The 22043-nt window shown below is 36.6% G+C and overlaps 2 protein-coding genes across 5 annotated transcripts; one reads left to right on the forward strand and one right to left on the reverse strand.

The window, feature by feature from the left end:
• The first annotated feature begins 2165 nt into the window (after positions 1–2165).
• LOC104599994 (uncharacterized) lies at positions 2166–6098 on the forward strand. 3 transcript variants are annotated; one of them, XR_016076128.1, is made up of 5 exons: positions 2166–2371; positions 2972–3556; positions 3662–3995; positions 4853–4912; positions 5136–6098. XR_016076128.1 is itself a non-coding variant. In XM_010262782.3 (4 exons), exons 2-4 carry the CDS (start codon positions 2999–3001, stop codon positions 5433–5435), a joined length of 918 nt encoding a protein of 305 aa, XP_010261084.1. In that variant the 5' UTR covers positions 2175–2371; positions 2969–2998; the 3' UTR covers positions 5436–6088. The 3 variants fall into 3 exon arrangements, 2 of the variants coding, with proteins under 2 accessions (XP_010261084.1, XP_010261083.1); XM_010262782.3 differs by lacking the exon at positions 3662–3995 and having other exon boundaries at positions 2175–2371; positions 2969–3556; positions 5136–6088; XM_010262781.3 differs by lacking the exon at positions 3662–3995 and having other exon boundaries at positions 2176–2371; positions 5136–6085.
• A 6857-nt stretch (positions 6099–12955) lies between these two features.
• Positions 12956–16433, reverse strand: LOC104599993 (F-actin-capping protein subunit beta-like). Of its 2 annotated transcripts, XM_010262780.2 has the most exons (8): positions 16139–16430; positions 15206–15276; positions 14969–15082; positions 14697–14788; positions 14511–14584; positions 14291–14410; positions 13501–13596; positions 12956–13355 (listed from the first exon to the last, which is right to left on the reverse strand). In XM_010262780.2, the coding sequence occupies exons 1-8, from the start codon at positions 16265–16267 to the stop codon at positions 13290–13292; spliced, it is 762 nt and encodes a 253-aa protein (XP_010261082.1). In that variant the 5' UTR covers positions 16268–16430; the 3' UTR covers positions 12956–13289. The 2 variants fall into 2 exon arrangements, with proteins under 2 accessions (XP_010261082.1, XP_088744833.1); XM_088888707.1 differs by lacking the exon at positions 14969–15082 and having other exon boundaries at positions 16139–16433.
• Positions 16434–22043: the final 5610 nt, after the last annotated feature.

A 22043-nucleotide genomic window follows, 5' to 3' on the forward strand; every position in this document is an offset into this window, starting at 1 on the left:
CAAATACATACCAAAAAATATAAGGCTCAAATTGGAAAGAGTACAAATACAAATATATACAATGCAAATACATACATATAAAGGCTAATTTTGGAAAGAGTGCAAATACAAATACATACAAAAAGAATACAAAATACAAGGTTTTGCACTCTACATATTTGTATCATACTCCTTCTATAATGAGCTTAATACACTTTACATATTTATATTTGTACTCTTTCCAAATTAAGCCTTTAAGTGTCATTACTCACAAATAGAGGTGCTCACAGTTTGGATAACCGAACCATGGGCCTTTTTTTGAATCGAACTGGTAGTACCGATTTTTGGAAAATCTGTAACCGGAATCGAACCGAAATTAGTCGGTTAACTGGTTGACCGATTCGGTTAATCGTCGATTCAATTTGCCGGTTTTTTGGTTTTTATAATATATATTATAAAAGTATATATAAATATATAATAAAAAATTATAAATGTATATAATATTATATTTTAAATAATAAATATATTATAAACATATATTTATATATAATGCATATTTATCAATTTATAATATATAAAATATATATAATATAGAAAAACATGTATACCGGTCGTATTGGTTAACCATCAGTTTTTTATATTGGTTAACCAAAACCGAACCAGTACCTTCGACTTTTTAAAAACATCGAACCAACCGATTCGGTTTTAATCGATTTTTCAATTCAATTTTTCGATTTATTTTGCTCACCCCTACTCCCAAAGTACAACGTATCTATCTATAGTTTACTATAAAAGGAATTTAAAATGGTCAATTTGGTAATTTTACCACTCACCATATGATGTTGGACGTAAGTAGTGTCACTATTCGCAAAGTATAAGGTATTTATATGTAATTTTTTTTCTATTTTTTCTTTATTCTTCTTCTCTTTTCTAAAACCATAGTCAAATCTTTGTATTTCTGAATTTTGAAGTAGTTTATTATAAATAATCAATTTTATTATTAAATGAAAAAAAATATTTTCCAATTCCCACGTCGGGCTTGGACTAGGACATGAATGCTGAACATTTTCTAATAATATAGTGTCTGTTTGGCATGATACCATTGCTTGAGAAAATGGTGACACATCAGAATAATGTCAGAAAAATAGTGCTTCAGAAAATATCAATATGTTTGGTACTGTTTTTTTTTTTATAAAAAATGGGACTTCAAGCCATAGAAATTGATGAGGCGTGATTTAAAGTAACGCCAAATTTAAACGTGATGTGATAGTGATCACTGAAAACAGATACGAAGGAAACGTTATAGTGATGTAGACTTTTAGAGACAAAGCTCGACTCATAAAAAATGTCTAGGATCATGAACATGAGTTCTTTATTTGGGCTTAGACCTGTTCATGGGCCAGGTGGGGCTCGGCCTCCGAATGGGTTTGAACATGTTTATAGACCTGCGGGCTTAAATTCGGGTCAAAAAACCTAGTCTATAATAAATTCGAACCAGGCTCGGGTTTTGTCAAAATAGCTCAGTCCGACCTAAAATTAGACTTAAAATGAGTTGTGTGATTATGTCCATTTGAATAATTTTTTTTTTTATTTAAGAATATAAAACTGTGTTTTAAAACGTAAAAGAAAGGAAAAAAAACCATCTTGTAGGCTCGTTGTTCATTTAAATAGAAAAAAAACATCTGAATTTTTAATTTTAATTTGAATAGGAAAAATTGTAATTTTTTTATTAGGTCGGGCTTCAAGCTCGGGCTCAGGCTTTGGACTTTTTATTAGGATCGGGCTCGGGCTCGGGCCCAAGTTATAGGCCCGTTGGTCGGGCCGGGCTCGGGCTCGGGCCTAATGTATTTCCATTAATGATGAGTAAAAGCCCGGTCCGAGCCCGGCCCGACCAGGCCCATGAACAGGTCTAGTTGGGCTCGTCCTGGAGGCTGGAGTTGCTAACGTGTGCAAGCGGCGTGCACGTGTGACTTTTCTGGGCTATAGTCTTAACTAAACTTCGAGCAAAATTACAGAAATACCCGTTAAAAGTCCACATACACGACGCCGACTTCGTTAAGACAATCGACGCCGTTGACGGATGATTGGACGGTCTAGATTTGTATGTAGAGAGCCCGCTGCGGAGGAGTTGCTACATCATCAACCTCCCGGGGACCGCAGGCGCAGGATATCTCTTTCATTCATTTCTTGACGCGGGCTTATAAAAATGCGATCGTCGTCTCCTTCATTCTTTCTCGTTCAAAAATCAAAGAGGCCAAGCGGCTTTGGTCGACAACAGACTGTCTCGATACGGATACCATTCGGAGCAGAAGCGAAGAAACTACCATTGGTTGTTTGGCACCGGAGATCAGAGATCGAGGTTGAAATTCTGGCATACAAGAAGCTGTCTTAGGTAGTTGATGATTTCTGTTCTTGAAAATGAAAGACTATATGAATTGTTTTGATAGTTTTTGTTAAAGAATATGAACAATCTGATTGATAAAATTGATCTAGGGTTTTAATTTTTCTTTCGACTCTTCTCTTTTCACATAGTCGAATTCGACAGAGCTAGAATTGGTTTTTTCTGTTTAAAAGCAGATCCGAACTGAATTCTATTTTGATTTTGCGTAACACTTTCAGAAACATAGCTTGATCTTCCAAAATCTCAAATCTTCTGCCGATTCTGGAAATGTTTACTGCGATTGTTTTCTGTCTACTATTCTTTCATCTTTCCAGGGAATATTTTATTTAAATTATTCATTTCCACATATCATGATCTGTTGTTTCTGTTTCTTGATCATCAAAACTCGTCAAACCAGTATTAGTGATTTGAAAATAATAATAAATAGTAATTCCAATTGTTTTTATTTCTTTTTTTGACGGCGGGAAAATACAATACTGGCGAGTTTGAAATATTTCCTTTGTTTTTCATTAAATCAATTTATTAAAGTTCTTGTTCAATTTGATAGTTTGATAAACTTCTTTGCGTTTCCTTGTTTTCTCATAAAAGCAGAGATAGGAAAAGAAACGGAAAGCACATATGCACGGTTTTTACAACAACAACAACGTTAAAGTAACGGGGAGTGGTGGCCGTTCGTCGATCAGTCCACAGAGCGATGACCAGCTTATACTCGGCAGAAGAGGCCGTTATGGATTTACCAGCTCTGCTTTTGATCCGCAAATTCACAATCCCCTCGATGTGGACTCCACACTGATCCGGTACTCCCGTGCCACAGGTGCATCCCTTTCACCCTCCGCCGACGTTTTTCCATCTCAGATCATCGATTCCACCAAGTTTCACCCGCTTCTCCTCCATCGCTCCAACATATCGCCTCGTGGCTCTTCGCCATCCCCTCTGTCGTCGATAGAGAACCTGGAGACCCCGCCGTCGAAGTCGCCGCCGGTGTTCGCCACGCCGGTTAAAGTTGAAGAGGACGTGCTAGTGATGGACGGGATTCTGGTCGGTTCAGTGCCGGGTGGACGTACGAGGTCGGGGCCAGATTCCGGCTCCTCGTCATCGGGGAACAGCCTCTATAAGACGGAGATCTGTCGAGCGTGGGAGGATACCGGTAATTGCCGCTACGGCTCCAAATGCCAGGTACTGTTTTCCGGCTCCTAATTCTTAAACAGTCCACGGTGAAGTTAGCCCCTTAGAATGATTCAACTCTGACTAAAAAGTCTACCAATCGGACGGCTTAGACAGTCTTAGTCCACCTATGCAGAAAACCACCACAGAGTGAAAGGAATTGCACAAAGTGCAGCGGATTACGACTCGTCGATTGGATGAATGGATGGACCGCAACTGTCACTGGTGCTGTTTAAGGTGTCTGAACTGAATAACTTATTGCCTTTTCAAGCACGCAGTTCAGCCGCTCCGTGGTGGACTGATAGGCCATAGCAATCTCCGGCATCTGCTGCGTTAAAAGATTGACTGAGAGAGGATCCGATCCACGATAAGAATGTGGTGGAAATGGAATATCACAGGCCATTGGAAATTTGGATATAGACATAATCCAAATTGAACGGTTTTGAAGCAGGTATGCCCTGTTGTATAAGATTCCGATCCAATGGTTCTTAGGTGATGACGATCCGACGACAGCGATGCATTGTAGTATTTGATTATTTTTAGTAGGGAAAATCTATGGTACGGAAGGAGTTTTGACCAATGAATTTTGATAAATAACGCATGATCGCTTTATGTTTTTAGTTAGTTTATTGGTAAATTGTTTTTCGGATATCATATCTTTTCCATATCATAGTCGAACCTTTTTAGTAATGCGGTTTCAAAAAATAAAAAAGAAAATAGAAAGAAAATTAGAAAAGCGATTCTTTCTCACCACGTCTCATTGGGGCGGCGGCTTCTCTTCCAAACAGTGGGTGGCTTCTCACTATCTAACTTCTCCCTGTCCGGAGGGAGGACGGCTCTTATAAAGATTTAAGCCGTCCCGCTCGTCATTGTCTTTTCTTTTTCTTCCCTGATAGCTTGAATCTCCCCGCCTTTGTTATTTTGGCACAAAGTACTGAAATATGTACCGAGAGTCCTCCAAGGTACAGTGGAAAAGAGAGAGAGAATTCATGTGATGATAGTTCTGAATTTGATTCGCGGAATGCGTTTCTTGACTTCATATTCTTTACTTTATAGTGAGAATCTTGAACAGAAAATATTATTCTGTTCTTTTGTTTATCGCTTCACTTCATGGCCTTTTGCGAACAATCAAGAACCGCCGGATACCCTGCGAAATTTTTACCATAAAGAAAGAATTCTCTGCAATTTTTTAGCTTTATGTGTGGAATGAGACTAGTTTCTTTCTTAAAGAAACTGTTTGTCTGCGCCTCTGCGTTTCTTTCTTTTACTTTTCTTGTACTTTGTCTAACAAATTAATGCCAACTGCAGTTTGCGCATGGAAAAGAAGAGCTGCGTCCTACTCGTGTCTCTAGCAAGAACAAGTCCGAGGTAAACACTTAACAGGGCTCTTTTTATCTTAATCATGTGAGACAAAAGAAAGTGTTATGACATCGCGTTCTTTTTTCCATTCGATTCGGATTGGGTAGACCTGCGGCGCACGTTCACGTTCTAATGAGTTACATGTGATTCGATGAGCATGTTTACATCTCTGTTTATGGGCTTTGCTGTTTCTGATCGATTTCGTTTTCTTCTATTTTTGTTGCGTGTACAGGGACAGCTCTGCAAGTCGTTTGCTACAGGGACCTGCGCATACGGCAGTAAGTGCCGCTTCATTCATCACATGGCCGTGTCATCACCGTCGAGAACAGCGACATCGGCCGGAGCCACAACAATGATCAAGCCGGAACAAGACGACTGGTCCCCGGCGGACGATGGCATTGAGGTTCGGTTGCCTTCTTCGACAGAGCATTGTCCAACAAGAGAAGATGTTAATTTGTACATACATGACGTCCTATATGGCCCCTCTCGAAGAAAGAGACTGCCGGTGTTCGCTGAAATCTGCCCTAACTAGAAGACATATTATATCCCAATTTCATTAACATCACCTTTTCTATTTCCAGGCGCTGAGATTTTTGTTTTGCTTCAGAGTCCTGCTACTGATTACGAAAAGATTTTTTGTTTTGGCAATTACTCCTTTCCCTTTAGCAGACATGGTGCCAACTGACTGTTGATACGTTACATTCTTATTTGCAAGGTGTAAGCCATTTGAGAAGATCGAACTCATTTATTTGAGAATAGAAGGGGGGAATTGTTTTCCTTCCTACTTTAAGGGAGGGTAGAAACAGTGTCATTGTATCCTGCGCTTTGGAGCGGTGTCGCTACTTGCTAGTCGGTTTAGAGAGAAGTCTCAAGAACCATTCAATGATTTTCCCACGTGGGAACTTTTTCACGTGTCAAGGGTATGAAATTTTTTGTAGGAGATTTTGGCTGTTTGGCAAAACAGGGTTGTTTTCCAACTTTCTGCGTATGACATGTTATGAAGTCCTTGGCTGCCCTTTTTACAGAAGAAATATACGGAAAAGTACTGACAGGGCCTAAGAATATATATTGATTGCAAATATTCTTTAGGGTATTAATTACTTTTTTTTTCTTCTGAAAACATGAATTCATTGCAAAACAAGAGATGCTACTAGTAATGTAAGATTAAATTAGATAATGAAAAAGGTTATCTTTGAGCGTCATCAAATATGTATATATATATATATTGATGCAAAAGCATGAGGCTCAACTTGTGCCGATGAAGAAAAAAAATCGGACTAAGCATCATACTTGCAGAGGTTCTCAAAACCCATGTACTCATTCTTCTCGATCTTATAAATCATATTTGATATACCAACTCCATCTGCTTCAGTACTAAAGAAGCTCAATTTTTTGATGGGGAATGTAGAAGAATAGTTGTTTGGTCTTTCAGTTAAGCTGTATTTGCATTAGAGCAAAAGCAGAAATATGTGGTTGAAAAATCTCCTTCACCACTCAGCTCTAAATCATAGAAAATAACATATTATTACTATTAGTCATGTTTTTATCTATCATTATAATGGGTGGTAATAATAACTTGGGAAGGGGGTAGTCATTCCCATTTTCCACTGAATTGTAGCATCTAAATTGCTTTTCCACTTCTGCCCCACGATCCAAAGACAACCTTATTGCATACAAATGAAGATGTTAATACTTAAAACCACTTTTTCGCACCTAGTTAGATTGCAGTGAAAAAGATTGTGATGGAGAGGCTGAAGATGATGAGGGATGCCCCCCCTAATACAATGATAACCCTCCTCACTACATGTTGCCTTATAAAGGCAACAGCGGTTGCCACAACAATAAAGTAGAGAGACCCCTAATACAATGAAGTAAACTAAATACTTCATCATATGTACACCAAATACATATTTTTCTCTCTTTATTCTTGCGTCAAGAACTGTTCTCGACCTTCAAAAAGGAGCACAACAAAATCAAGAATAATAATAGAGACTACAGTGGTTTTACACTTTTACTTACCATATGGAACTGAGAAACGCTTCAGAAGGTAATATTCTACAATAAACTGAGAAGAGAATGTCATAGCAAAGGTCGTTGTGGCACTTGACACCTGCACCAAAACTCACGTAGAAAAAACAATAAAATAGTCTACTAACAAGAAAGACATGAAATAAAAAGCCCATGCTGGTCTCCCATGCTAACCCCCAACCAAAACCCCACCCAAGTACAAGCAAAACAAAACTACAAAGAAGTAGAGAGAAGATGGAATTGGAATTAGTTGGTTAACAGGTGATCTAGTAGGGTTAACAGAGAGACAAAGGTGGTGAAGCCGTGACGGGTAATGGAGTCGATTTGAGAAAAAAACACGAAGGAGAAGCAAAGGCGGATGAAAATGTAAAGAAACCCCATGCCTACAGAGAATCAAAGAGAGAAGATGAAATTGGAATCCGTTGGTTTACAGGTGGTCTGACGTGACGGATATTGAAGTCGATTTAAGAAAAAACGTGGAGGAGAAGGGGAGGCGGGTGAAAATGTAGAGAAACCCCATGCCTTCAATCGCTTCACGACACGCTTGAAACGATGCCTTTCCAATGTGGGCTGTGTTGGTTGGTGAGTCAGCATGTTCGCTCTCTGCGAACTGCAATCCAAACTCAATAGTCACTTTGCCTCCATTTTATTCCGTTGCTGCTGTTTTATTTGCGACGAAATCAAAATGTAAGCCGAACTCACTCGGCTTGGGAACCACCAACTCGCTATCTCTTTCCCTCTCTTTCAAATTTACTCTCTTAATTAAATGATCCAGTAGACGGAGACAGAATAAACAGTTTCGTCAGTGTGAGGCATGTTGTGGAGCAAATCCGATTTCCCCATGTAAACGGTTTCGTCGACCATGCAAAGAGGCCAAACTTAAAATCCCCATTGACAATGCCACCGCCTCCACTACCACCACCACGGAGACCAAGGTGCACAAAACCATAACAGAAAAAGAGGAAAACCCATAAACAAAAATAAATAAATAACAGAGAAGTAGAGACGGATGAGGGGGGAAAAGGTCAAGAGAGAGGGAGGAGGGGGAAAAAGAACGAGGAAGTGAGAGAGACACAAGAAGTAGGAAGAGAGACACAAATGCATATGGAAGAGAGACGAGAGAGATGAGAGAGAAAGGCAAAATCATACACACCCAGCTGTTCACGAGAGAGAGAAAGATGGAGAGAGTGGGAAGAAGGAAGAGAGGGGAAGATTAGAGATGAGGGATTTGGATGAACTGGAGACAAAATCATACACACCCAGCTGAACTAGCAATTGTAGATTTCATTTGCTGAAAAGAGAGAATATCGTATAGATATATGGATTACAACTGAGCTCCAATCCCATGAATCCGTCAATTCATGGGCGTGTGTACCTTTCAATTAGAGACAAACAGCCTATCAGGTTTTAACTTCGACTTAATGTCAAAGCAAAAACTATCAAAATGAGGCTCAAAACACGACTTGATTATTTGGAAGCCTCATTTAAACTTTCCTCCCATATTTTCTCATCCGAGCTCTAGCCCTGTCCTGTGACCAGGCCGCTGGCCAAACCGGAATCAACCAGCAGCAAAGAATGAACTAGTGGTTATGCAATCAGAAAAAAAAAAATGCAGAATTAACAACACGGGTGCATCTCTTTTAAGTTTTAACAACTTTATATCTAAATAGGCGATCAACAACTGATGTCTGAATTACATTTGAACTTTATTTGAATTCCTGATACGAATACATATGAAAGCCTTTCTTCCATGGTTTTAAAAAAACTATCCGGAAATGAAATCATTCTGGTTACCGATTTCTGGGTTGATTGTTCGACTGTCCAGTTTAAATGGATAGTTCGTTCTGACAATAAAAATTAAAAAAATAAAAAACAGTCAAAAACCTTTGAACAAATTGATAGTTTGATCATCTAGATTAATAGGTAGTTGACCAATTCAATGATTTTTTGCCAGAAACCGGATTTGGGGTAAAACAGAATTAATTGCCTAAATAATTCCGAGGCTAAACGGTCTAACCATCCGAATCAATAGCGATTCGAAAACCATGCTTTCTTCTGTAAAATCTAGGATTTAGTTTAAAATATTTAAATCTTAATCATATAATGGAGCAACAACTTTAAGAGCATTTTTCTCTTCTCAAGATTTCTCAACCTTATCCAACTAGCCTGTGCGTCTCCTTCTTTGCTCTTTTATTCTTTTCAGTTTACTAAAAAGAACTTTTAATTAGCCATCAACGTGTGCCAAGATACGAGAAAGCAATACATATTGTTGCTACTGTAGATTTAACTGAGGAAAAGCTTGTAAATGCTGCCCATCATGTTTCATTGTCGCCTATTTAGATATAAAGTTGTTAAAACTTAAAAGAGATGCACCCGTGTTGTTAATTCTGCATTTTCTTATTTTTTTTATCTTTTAGTTGTCGGTTCAACCAATAATTTAACCGTTAATGTTACAGTATTGTTAAGTTTGTGTTTAGATCCATTGGGCATTTGAGCGACGTGTTTCTCTGTAATTGGAGGGTACACGGGTTATCTGGATTCTATGGATGACAGCCATACTTCTACCAAAATATATAAATACGCCCTAAGATTTACAAAATTATTTAAATATACCTTATATGATGGCCCATATAACACAAATAAATCATCTATTAAAAAACACTCTAATACCGTTTTACATGCGGGAAAATCTATGCTGTAGAAAAGATATGGTATGGAAAGAGTTTTGATCAATTAAAATCCACCCATGAATTTTGATAAATAACACCTTATTCGCTACAACGTTTATGATTTCAATTTATTAGCTAGTTGTTTTTCAGATATCATATCTTTTCTATATCATAGTCGAACCCTTTTCTTATTCACCCCTCATCATCTTCAACCTCTCTCGCAACATACTAATAGAGAGAGAACCAAGGAGGCAAGGAAAGCTTTATAGGTAAAAAAAGCTTGTCTCTATCTGTCTGTCTGTCTCTCTCGTTAGTAGCTGAACCCCTTTTTTACAGTGTTGCCGGTTTAATGCCATAGAGATGGAGAACGTCTATATAGAAGAGGCAAGGGTTTGAGACTTCATTTTTTATCAACGTTTGGATGGTTGCAAAAGAAAATTAGATGACACTCAAAGGACATATGTGTCTATTCAAATGCCACTGTACTGCTCGTTAACAGCTGGTTAACGGTAAGTACTAAATTGGCATTAGACCTATTCACGGGCCGGGTTTCGAGCCTGACCTACACTATGTTGGGCTCGAGCTTTGGGTCGAGCCCCATTCAAATTTTGACAAAAGCGAAGCCCGAGCCCAGCCCATGAACATGTCTAATTGGCACGTTTTAAAAGTTTAGATATTGAATTGTCACATTTTAAAGTTTGGGGACCAAAGTGACACTAGGCCCAAAGTATCGGGAATTTTCCCAACATAAAAACCTCCCTTTAAGTTTCTAACAAACATAAAAACATCCCTTTCACTTTCATAAAAACCTTCCCTATAGTTTACCAAAAAACTGCAATTACCTCCCTTCCATCTTTGTTCAAGTAATGAAGACTTCAAAGTATGAAATTAGCCTTGCAACTTATTAAGGTGTCTTTCAATATAATTCAAAATGCAATATTTGCCCTCCTAAACTTCACTTAAAATAAAATTACTTTATTATTTTCAATTTAATGCGGAGATTTTTTTAATTAAAAGTGAAAAATTGTTTTGAGGATATTTTAGTAAATTTCCATGTGAATTAATAGATATAAGGGCAAAATGATTACTTTTGGAAAACTAATGCATTAGGCGAGCATTTTCCATCCATGACAATAAGAAAAGCGAGGTAACTATATGTTTTTACAATACTACAAGGGAGGTTTTAATATTTTACCCTTTTTATAATAGAGGCACTCCCCACCCACTTTCTTTGAAGTCATGGGAAAAGTGTGATCACTCCCAATTGTGAGAAAATTTCATGTTAGTAAACTAAGTGCATTGATTCCTTATGCCAACTCAACATCATTTTTGAGTCATTTACTAAAACACCCCCTATAGTTTCATAGATTTACTTAAATCTATCCTATAGTTTGCAACTTATTTACTTAATTGGCCTTTAACTAAGAAATGTTTGTTTTGCCATCTGAAAATAGTAACCTGATCACCTAAACTAAGTGGAAAATGTTCAAGGGCATAGGCTCATAATTGTTTATTCCAAAAGTACCCCTAACACTTCTTCGTACAAAAACAAAATTGACCGGGTAGAGCCAAATAGAATGGATGATTGTGTCTTACTAGGGGAAAAATTGGAATTTTTATTTATATTCCCTTTTGATTAAATTTATTTAAATGGATGTTAGGGTTAAAATTATCATTTTCCACTTTATTCTAATAAAAGGTCAATTAAATAAAGGGTAAAAAAACTTACACATACCCTGAGTTTTTAGAAATTTACTTGAAGATACCTTAATATTTTAAAATGGACTTGTACATACCTTATGACTCTTTTACCCTCCATTTTCTTTTAAATTTTCAAATAGAACTAAAGAGAAGATAAAACCATTTTCTTAGTGAATGGTTTCTAATTTCCATCCTTTAGAAGTCTTTCTGTTGTTACTATTAGGCTGTAAGTAATAAAAGCCTAATTTGAAAAAAGAAAAAGGTAAAGAAAATAATTCTTCTTGATGTATTATACTGTTATTATTGTCTGAGTTGGGTATCGTGTTTACCTGGGTTTAACAATTGAAGTGGTATTCTCTTTTGGGATAACATGCAGCCTGAGTGAAAACTTAGGTTTCAAATTAGTTGTTAGCCTGGGTTGAACAGTCATATTTACTCACCGTTCAGTTGAACTCAGGTGGTGTATTATACCATTGTATCATCAAGATAGCTACATATGGGTTTTGTCAATACACATGACAAAACAAACTCATGTTTCCTGATTGTTCAATTAGCACGAAGCCTAATAAAGAACATTAAAGGGAAAAATAAGATTTAAATTTTTTTTTTTTATGCGTGAATATTTAACTTGCACCTATGTTTAAGTCTAGTGGCTTCAGCCCATGAGGTATATTCAAGTCCATTTTGAAATCTCAGGGTATGTTTAAGTCAATTTCTGAAAAGTTGGGATATGTTTAGCAATTCAAGTCTTATACCCTTAATGCTTAAGGAGTACAAATGCAAATATGTACAGTGCAAATACATATAAAATAATACAAAATACAAGGTTTTGCACTCTATATATTTGTATTTATACTCCTTCCAAACTGAGCTTAAATAAATTGATTGCAAATTATAAAGGGTGTTTTACTAAAATGCAAACTCTGGGGTAGGTTTTAGTCAAACATGAAACTATGGGGGTGTTTTAATAAAGGACCCTTTTTTTCATGTTGGGTAAAAGTAGAACAAATTGAAGAGGGCTGGAACGAAGAAATAATAGTTTTTCATACCTGGGTAGTGTTTGGGATCAATGTTGATTTCTTAGATATGGCACCATATTAGAACCACATTCACCTATTATTTTGCCGTTTGGTTGGCTGATTTCTAAGATATCACAAATCAATCAGAAATTGGTCATTAAAATCAGGCCGAAAAAAATGAATAGGAGAGAATGGGAGATGGTTCCTGTAAACACAAAAAAATGAAAAACCACTATTGATAATTATTACCAAACAAATTCATAACTGATTTATCAGAAATTGGCCGGCATGGCTACAATGGAACCAAACAAGCAATTTCTTTGATTTTTGAAAAACCTCATCAAAAGAATCAACATCGATTCCAAACACCTCCCTAATTGACCGTCTGGATTTCTGAATTCACCAACGTGGCAAAAACAGGTGGATTCACAATAGCTTTATTACTACCAGTTTATGTGAGACAATAATATGGTCGGTTATTTTTAAGGAATGAGAGCACCCAAAGCAATCATAGCAGCATTCCATATATAGTAATAAATTTATCTGAGACAATAAAAGAGTGGTTGCTTGTGTTTTAATCGAGAAGTTGGTGCCATTGCAAGACATGACAATGATACGAAAGAGATGAAAACAGATGAAGCCAATGCAACTGGTTGTTAATCTGAAGCAAAAGGCCCAAGTATTCCGTCCCGTACTGAACATTTGGTTTTGCTCAGCTGGTAAAGTCAACATGTAGTTTTAATGGGATTGATAACTAGATCACGAGATACTGATAACTACACTATCCACTAAATTGATCTATTGGATAAAGTGATTGTGCAAGGTTGAAGGAAAACTTTTAACCAGCAAAAAAAAGGCGGGAGGGGGGGGGGTTGCAAGTTTGCAACTAGATCATATGATATTGGTGAAACTAAGATGCAAAAAACACTTGTTTGACTATCTCATCGCATGGCCCAATAATGGGCAATCTCATCTGCACCACTTAGTAGGTCGTCGGAGAGTGTAGACCATCTCTCTCGTCTTTCCAAAGTAGACCTGCCATTTGCAGTAATGGTTTCAACTCACGAACTCAGAATTTAATCTGGACCCCATCCATGCATGCTCTATGGCAGAAGGGGCGAATTCCACAGTGCAAGTATGAAAACATATATTCCATACAAAACAGAGGTCTGGAACTTACCTGATCCAGCGAGTTTCTCATCTTCCTCTCCATTTCTTCGATCATCTTTCCCATGTTACAAAGGTGACCCTCAGCAACAGATAGGTCCGTATTCATCTGCCAGAAATTAAATAATAATAGTATTGATTTTAATATTAATATTAATAACTAGATTAGAAACTTCATAAACAAGATCAACCCTAAATACATTATATACTATCCCCTTTAAATATGATTAAGGGTTCATATTATTGCACATGCAATAGATTCTCTTCTTTTTCTTTCTGCCACTTGGGGCGGGGTAGAAAGTCTCTGGAATCCAAGTGCAGTTCGATTAGCCTCTAGTATGAGCACAGACACAAAAATACAAGTCCGGATCTGCTGACCACAACACATTGATGGTCATGTTCACCCAGCCACATATATGGAACATCGGTTGTGTTGTGGTCACCGATATTCTCGACATGCGGCTGGATGAGCGTGGTCAGCTGTGTGTTGTGGTCAGCAGTCCAAACTCCAGAAATACAGACTGCAAAAGCTAAAAACTCCAGAATCTGCCAAAATTAGTCAGGATGACTGAACATTGATATGAACATCGATTAGCCTCAACATGTTCTGTATATGAACTTCAATCCTCAAGTGACATAAAGATTAGTCAGGATGACTGAACATTCATTATTGACAAAAGTATGCTTATAACATGTTTATTTGACCCGAGGAAGTTCTGCTACATAACAAATGTTTTAAAGCAGAAAAAATATATATAAAGATTAAGATCTTTCTTTTTTAAATTATCAGTAATGGCAAGTACCTGTCTTCTTATTGATCCTGACAAGGTGAATTCGCCTTTTGACTCATCACTTGTGGTCAATGATAGCATGACTGTACTGGTTAAGCAGTAATGAGCAATCCCATCTTCCTCTGCCCCCACCTAGTTGGAAAATTCAAATTTACAAAAGGATAGCCAGGTTGGATAACTGTCTGGTACATATACATCCTATCCTCCAAATATCTATAAAAATAGTACCCACCTCAATTAGGTGAATAGCATCCCATATACCTTCTTGCAAGCAACCCCTACGGCCTTGCCCTGTACTAGAACCATCTTTATCAACAACAATTACCATGTCAGTAAAAATATACTCTCCCTTATTATTTTATTTTGCAGGTATAAGCATAGTCTAGTTTTCTATTTGCAAGCTTAGATGAAAGCTGACCTTTCTTTATCAAGAAGCATGCAATAAACTTAACATAGTTTTCATTGTCATCTTCCCACATGTATACTGATGAAATTCCACCTTCATAATACCTACCAATTTAGTGATCAAATTTCTATTACTCCATCAGAAACAAAAGGAATTTCTTTTATACGTTATGCAAGTTCAAAATATATACAGGCAAAATGTCTGAAAAGTTAATATTCATTTATTCTGGAAACATCTACGTAAATAGCAATGGCATCAAGGACGAGGTAAGTAAAGGACCTCACTGGTCACAATAAACTGAAAAAACATCATTTGCTTCAATTTCAAGTTCCCTCAACTCTGTCGATGGGAGGTTTCCATCTTCTAATGGTGGATGATATTTGTTTGACCAAGGTGATCTACAAGAAAATATGGGAAAACCAAAATAAAACAAAGTACTTAAAATCCGTTACTAGAACCAGAATACCACTATCCTCTCTACAGCTTTCAGTAGCAGCGGTTATTGGAATACTGACAATTACCTATAGGAATCAGCATCTCTGTTGTAATCACACAATATGAACTCTTTTCCAGATTCCATATCACGTAATACCTGTTCTCTTGTTCCAAATGAGATTCAAAAATATTAAATAGATGCAAGAGTATAAAGAACACCCTTCCTGCTAGCAGAAAGAAGCTACAAATAATCTGTATGGAACATCTTTTCAGATATAAATCTGCAGCTACAACATTCCATGTACGGTTAAGAAGCTGTAAGAAGCAGATTGAGCACAAAAAATGTTCCCAAGCAAATATCAGGATTCCTAAACACCATATAAACCAATTAGTTGGAGAGATGCTATGAACACATCAAACTATGTTGCAAAAGGTATTAACTGGCGATGCAGATGAGACAAATCGAAAAACATGGCTAAGTTACCCAAATAAACATTCATTACCTTCAACTAACACTCGCATAACAAGAAAACAAGACAAAGAAATCAAAACATTCAAAAGCATAACAAATCCATATATTAAAAAAAAAAAAAGAAAAATCCTTCTATTGAGCAGAACTGAGACTGGGGAAGGAACGAGAAAGAGGAAACAACAGTGCACTGCATTCAATTCATAACAAGACAAACCTAATTATCAAAATATAGATAGATAATAGGGTGAAAAATAAGAACCTAGCTAATCCTGCATTATCAACTAAGAATAGTATCTATTGATCAAGAAACCAATCAATACACAAGCACAATTAAATGTTTTATAGTTGTAACAAGCAAACTCGAATTCTTGTCAGAATTCTCAAAGCCGTAAGAGAAAGTAGAAAAGCATAGTTAGATAGAAGTTCGATGAAGAAACACGAATTCAATAAATCCTTTCAAACAAGGAAATTTCCTAAAAAATTAAAAAAAAAAAATCGAATGAGATTGTGACTGAGAGTTGTAAAGTTGTAAACGAATAAAACGCACCTGAAGCGGTTGATCAACTTGTGAAAGGAGATTTGAAGAGTAATCAGGTAAGAGACTCATAAGAGCAGTGAGAGACGTGTCTATGTGTTTTGGATGCATCCTACGCATTAAATCCAGCGCTCCTTCCATTTCTGTTACAGGGATCGTGCGCAAAATAAAAGTTTCCGAGACGAGAAGAAAGAAGAAGACGAAGAAGAAAGAAGGAGAGAGAGTGTGAAAGAGATGAGTTTTTTCAGAGGAGTGGTGCTTGTTTGTTTGTGTTTGATCCGAGTTTCTCCCGCGGGAACCGTCTTTTATACCCTGAATTTCCGAATTCTATACAATGTTTTAAGGAAATTGTTTAAAACTTACTATGAGTTTCAACATTTTTCTTAAACTCACAACAACTTTTCAAAATGTGTAAGGCTCAGCATCTCAGTTAAACTCACCTTCTCTTACTATACCAATAATGCATAAATAACAAATTTCATGATCAAATTACCCTTGGTGAGTTAGAGAAAAAATAGTCTTTTTCAGTTTTCAATTTTTTTTTCTTTTTTCTTTTTTTGCATTTTTAATATTTTGTTATAATTTCCAATGTTTTATATAATTTTTGTTTTTTTACATTTTTCTATTTTCTACAATCTATAATTTTTTGGTGTTTTTTTATAATTTTTATTTTCTGGTTTTGTTTTTCAATTTCTATAGTTTCTAATTTGAAAATAATTTTTTTGTTTGTAATTTCTATAATTTTTATATTTTTGTAATTTCTATGTTTTTATGTATTGTATATTTGAAAATATTTTTTTGAACTTTTCCGTTTTTATGTCTAAATATTAAAATGGTAATATATTAATACCTGTTAATTTATTTTGTATATATCTTATATTTTTCTATGAAGGTTAGAATGATAATATATTAATGCCCGTTAGCCTGTTTAACGTCAACTTAGTGACATGGTGAGTTTAGACATTTTGAAAAGTTGTGGTAAGTTTAAGAGAAATGTTGAAAACTCATGGTGAGTTTTAGATAATTTTCCATGTTTTAAAAACTGAATCAGAAGTCGAATCATTTTTTTTCTATGAGTCACGGTCACCGCTTCGACCGTCTAGTCGAAGTGTGGAACGGGTCATAAATAAATAAATATATATATATATTATCAATAAAAATAATTATTGTTTAGATGTAATATGAATATTAAAATATATATACATATTTTATGTTTAATTTATATTTTTTAATTTTTAATGCTAAAAATTTTGATTTTGAGGCAAAAGGGTTTTTGGAAAAAGAATTATGGCAAGTGTATGTTTGCACATACACTAGTATGATTGGGTCAACGGTTTAACCACCTAGGTTGGATATTTTTTGATAAGGTTAAATGGTTTTTGACCAAATGCCAAGTTTCATGCAAACTAGACTCAGAATTTTGATTAAGTTATGGGTCGAATGGTTCAACCAATCAAATCAATGACAAGTTGAAAACACCAATACTATATACATAAAGCAAGGTTGTTTATGTCACACTTCCCTTCTTTTCCTGTTTCCCCTTTCTTGCTTCCTCCCTTTGAGTCCAAATTTGCTCCTCACACCAACCTTATAGCACATCCTAACCGCACATTGGGAACATCTCCCATATTGGTGCATTGTTATTGATGGGTAGACTTGTTCATGGGCCGAGCTTCGAGCATAACTTTCCACTATGTTAGGCTCGAGCTTCAGGCTAGGCCCATTCAAATTTTGACAAAAGTCAAGCCGGAGCACAGCCCATGAATAGGTTTATTCATGGGGAGATATTCCTAATACATGGCGAGTTGTGCTGTGAAGTAGGTGTGAGGAGTGTTGTGTGAGCAAATCCCAATTCCCTCATTAACTCTTTCCTTCCTCTATTCCCCCATTTTATTCCTATACATTCACAATTCACAAATGTGATGAATTAGGAAATAACCTTTTTCCCTTTTTTAAGGTTATGTTTGGTTCCATGGGCGTTTATTGAAAAAATGCTGCCACATCAACTCCACATAAGCGTTGTCGTTTATTACATATGGAACCACTATTTGGTTTCACCATTTATCATATAAATACTAAGAAAGGAAATGCTTTGATTTTTGTGCACGGGCCATTTGGGGAAACGTCAAATTTACATTTCCCCTAATGCTCTAGCATTTCTTGAAACGAAATACTGATGTGGCATGTTTTATGGGTGTTATTCTAAGGTGGAAGTAAAAAAAACGTTTAAAGTGATGCCCAACCAAACAAAAAAAAGCAAGAAACGTTAGCAAGATAGTATAGATAAACATTTAAAGCAATAAATGGCGTCTCCCTACTCTATTATATCCACCACACCAATCCAAATGATTTTCCTTCCATATCCTTTTTTTTTAAATATCTTGCCTTAACATATTAAAAATTTAAAACAATTCAAAGACTCATAGGAATATTGTAGGTAAACCATTCATTAAGGTTAATTTTTAGTTTTCTTTTTGGGTAAATTGCTGAAACCTTCTCTGAAGTTTCTGACTATTGTCGAAACCTCCTCTAAAGTTTCGGACTATTGCTGAAACCTCCCTTCAAGTTTGGTAATTACAATCATCTCCTCTAATCTTTTTAACATAGTTGCAAGTAGACCCCCTCTATTAGAATCATCTACCAAGAGGCATGAAAATGTCCAAAATACCCATGTAATTACTATTAAGGCTGGTTTTTACAGAAAATATAATATAAATTTTAAAACAACAAAAAAAAGGAGAATTTAAAGTTGCAGCTTTAGCTTTTGAGTGATTGATATGAAGGGTAAATTTAAAAAGTAAATCAATTTTAGAAAAGAGATTGAAAGGGTTTGGAGTAGCAATTCATATGAAGAGAAAATTTGGAAAATAAACATTTTGGTCAAAAGTAATTGCATAGGTACTTTGTACTGGTGTTGGCATTTAGGTTGTGTTTGATTGCAATGCAAATAAATTTGCACTGTTGCAAAACCATGGCAGTGCAAAATATTTGAGTGTAAATTCTGACTTATTTTTGTTTTAAATTTTAGCTTATTTTGTTTGATTGCAGTATAAATGAAGTAAATTAAGACATGAAGCAGAATAAAGTAAAATCCAAAACAAAATTAAACAATAATTTGCATTTTTTTTTACATTTGCACTCTTATGTATTTGTACTAGTGCAAATAAATTTGCACTGCAACCAAACACAAGGAGAGACATCAAATTTGACATTTGCTAGAGAAACGGAAACACCAATGATACTAAATGTTGTATTAATAATCGCAATGACACCAAACACAACCAACAACATATAATTATGGGAATTGTTCCCGATGTACGGCATTGCCACTAAAACGAGTTCGGCTTCGGTCAGGGCAAACTTTGTTCGGGCAGCATTTACTGCCTTGCATTGAGAATATCTCCATACTTATATGCTTTATTTCATGAGGAGATATTCCCAATGCAAGGTTGAAAAAAGCTGTTAGAACGGTGTGGGCATGGATTTGCCCTGACTGAAGCCAGTCTCCACTGAAACATGCTATGAAATCGGTATGAGATGTGCTCTGTGAGGAGCAGATTTGGACTCGATGGTTTGTAGGGCGTGCTCTGTGGGCCGGAGAGCCCATTGGAACCCTAGTATTTCGCTGAATATGACGATTACAAACTCTGACTTACAACCGTTGGATGATGATCAATGGAGACAATGGCCAAGAAGAGATGCCTAGTAACATTGACAATATTTTATCTCTTCAAGGGACTGTTCGGTAGCTAAAAAAATCAAATTCACTTTCTTTATGAATTTGCATGGACCAACGCAGTTAGCCCAACCAACCCAAACTCGACCTTCTGGCCTTCCGGCAGTTGGACGGCTTCAGGCCCGAACCGACCCAATAGCCCATCCCCTCAACATGAGTTGTATGGCCGTCTTTAAGCATTAACATCAAATGGGCTGCACATGATTGTGGCAACCGATAAATAAGCCCACCAAATGTAGAAAATAAATAAGGCAATCCCATCAATCCTTGACTATAGGGTATCACTAGTCTCATAAACAAAAACTACTAGAACAAAAAGAGAGCTTGGGTGGTTATGAGTTGCTATCGTCAAATCATGGCCACCATCATCAAGGCTCCTGAATCCTGAATTGAGGCCCAGAAAAAAGAAAAAAAAAAAAAAAGGAAGAGATGGCTTTGCTTTTCTTCTGTTATGATAACCTATTGAGTTGTTCTAAAGACACCACAACCAAGCAAAGCTAGAAAAGTAGCTTTCATTTCTTAGCGTATCTACTATGTGTAGATACCATTGGATGAGGTGTGCCCATCAATGGCATCATCTCAGCCATGTGCGGCGACGTCCAAGGTGATGGATACAACTAGGACTCCCACATGGAAGCTCTTTTGATCCATTTGTTGCAGGTTGGGTAAATTATTAGCTTCAATTGGTCATCTTTTAGGCTTCTTCTTGATCTTGAAGACGATTCAGGCTTGTAAAGATGATGCTGACAAAGGCTATACACACCACCCACCCATTTAGGCTGTCAATGGAGTATGGACCAGACAGCAGCTGTAGACAACGTATAAGATTTAATTGGGTTTGGCCAATTTTAAAGCTCTTCCAACCCCTACGAAACACATGACCGGACTACCAAGTCAGGTTGAGTTGAACTCGGTGGTTCTTTGGCATCCATGAAGCTCCAGCCGAATTTGGATTTCGTCCTCACAGCCCTAAGGTTTTGTGAGGATCAAATTCAAATTCCTCATCAGGACTACTGGCAGACGAAATTGATGACTCAAAAATCAATACGCATAAAGCATGTTTGGAATTCCAATAATCACCTCTTGGGCAAGCTGCGACCTTTGAAGGAATAATGAGAATTCTAACCTTAAGAGCTCTTGTGTTTGTCCAGTTGGTTTTGTTTAACTGCGGCAGAAGTGCAGAAGTGCTTATCCAGTCCAGTCAAAGAATAGATTCTTAGGGTCCTTTAGGTTCACCAATTGGAATGGCCTATTTCCATAGTCTGTTTAGTTCAAACAGGAATGGAAATAAGAACTGAAATCAGCAGGAATGAGATTTCATTCCCAGAGGGGCAGGGAATGGCCATTCCCTCAAATGGGAGAATGCCATTTCAACAGGAATGGAAATGGGATTTCTATTCTGCCCAACCAAACAGTTGGAACTGGAATAGCCCATTCCAATTCCAATTCTGGACCCCTATTCCTGCGAACCAAACAAGGCTTTATTTGGTTTACTGGTTTTGTTTAGCACTTTAGCTGCTTGAATCAGATTCAGAATCAAATCTGGATGCTCACTGAACTCCACTCGCAACCAATCAATGCAAGACCAAGTACATGAATTTTATAGTATGATAGCCCCACTTCCGTAGTCAATTTAATGACCATGTAATATTCTCATCAGGTCCGTCTGATGATTATTTGCTCCTTTCTGCCTACTGATTAGTGATATTCCTTTTACCTGCAATGATAGAGGATTTAGATGACTCTGGCATGGGTACGAGGCCCAGGCCGTAATAAAAATTAAAAAAATAAAAAAAAGCATGCATGGTATGATATACCACACCATAGGTTGGAAAAGCTTGAAATTTTGATATTTTTTTAAAGTTTTTTTTTTTTTAGGTACCACTTGTGATCTTTTTTAAGATCTATATTTTTCACAACTTTCGCTTCAAGTATCTTTAGGTTTTTAATAATCAAAATCATGCGATAACACTACGATGGGACTGTTCGATTTACAAAAAGCAATGCAGCCCCATGTTAATCATTCAAATGATGTTACTAAAATCTGGAACACCCTGTATGGGTTCAATAACAGGCTAAATAGCCTGCATTGATGACACAAAATGGAATGATCTCATTGTAGTTCCTAGTTTTACAAAGCATTTTAACTCGCGCCATCTGTTAGATGAAATGGGTTCATTT

This window comes from Nelumbo nucifera, chromosome 5, assembly GCF_055504915.1.
Source record: "Nelumbo nucifera cultivar China Antique chromosome 5, China Antique-T2T, whole genome shotgun sequence".
Classification (NCBI taxonomy): domain Eukaryota; kingdom Viridiplantae; phylum Streptophyta; class Magnoliopsida; order Proteales; family Nelumbonaceae; genus Nelumbo; species Nelumbo nucifera.

Coding starts and splice junctions, on each gene's coding strand:
- LOC104599994 (XM_010262782.3), top strand. CDS start 2,999: ATGCACGGTTTTTACAACAACAACAACGTTAAAGTAACGGGGAGTGGT. Junction 3,557..4,852: donor GCTACGGCTCCAAATGCCAG/GTACTGTTTTCC, acceptor TGCCAACTGCAG/TTTGCGCATGGAAAAGAAGA. Junction 4,913..5,135: donor CTAGCAAGAACAAGTCCGAG/GTAAACACTTAA, acceptor TTGCGTGTACAG/GGACAGCTCTGCAAGTCGTT.
- LOC104599993 (XM_010262780.2), bottom strand. CDS start 16,267: ATGGAAGGAGCGCTGGATTTAATGCGTAGGATGCATCCAAAACACATA. Junction 15,083..15,205: donor AGAGATGCTGATTCCTATAG/GTAATTGTCAGT, acceptor ATTTTCTTGTAG/ATCACCTTGGTCAAACAAAT. Junction 13,356..13,500: donor TGAGAAACTCGCTGGATCAG/GTAAGTTCCAGA, acceptor TGCAAATGGCAG/GTCTACTTTGGAAAGACGAG.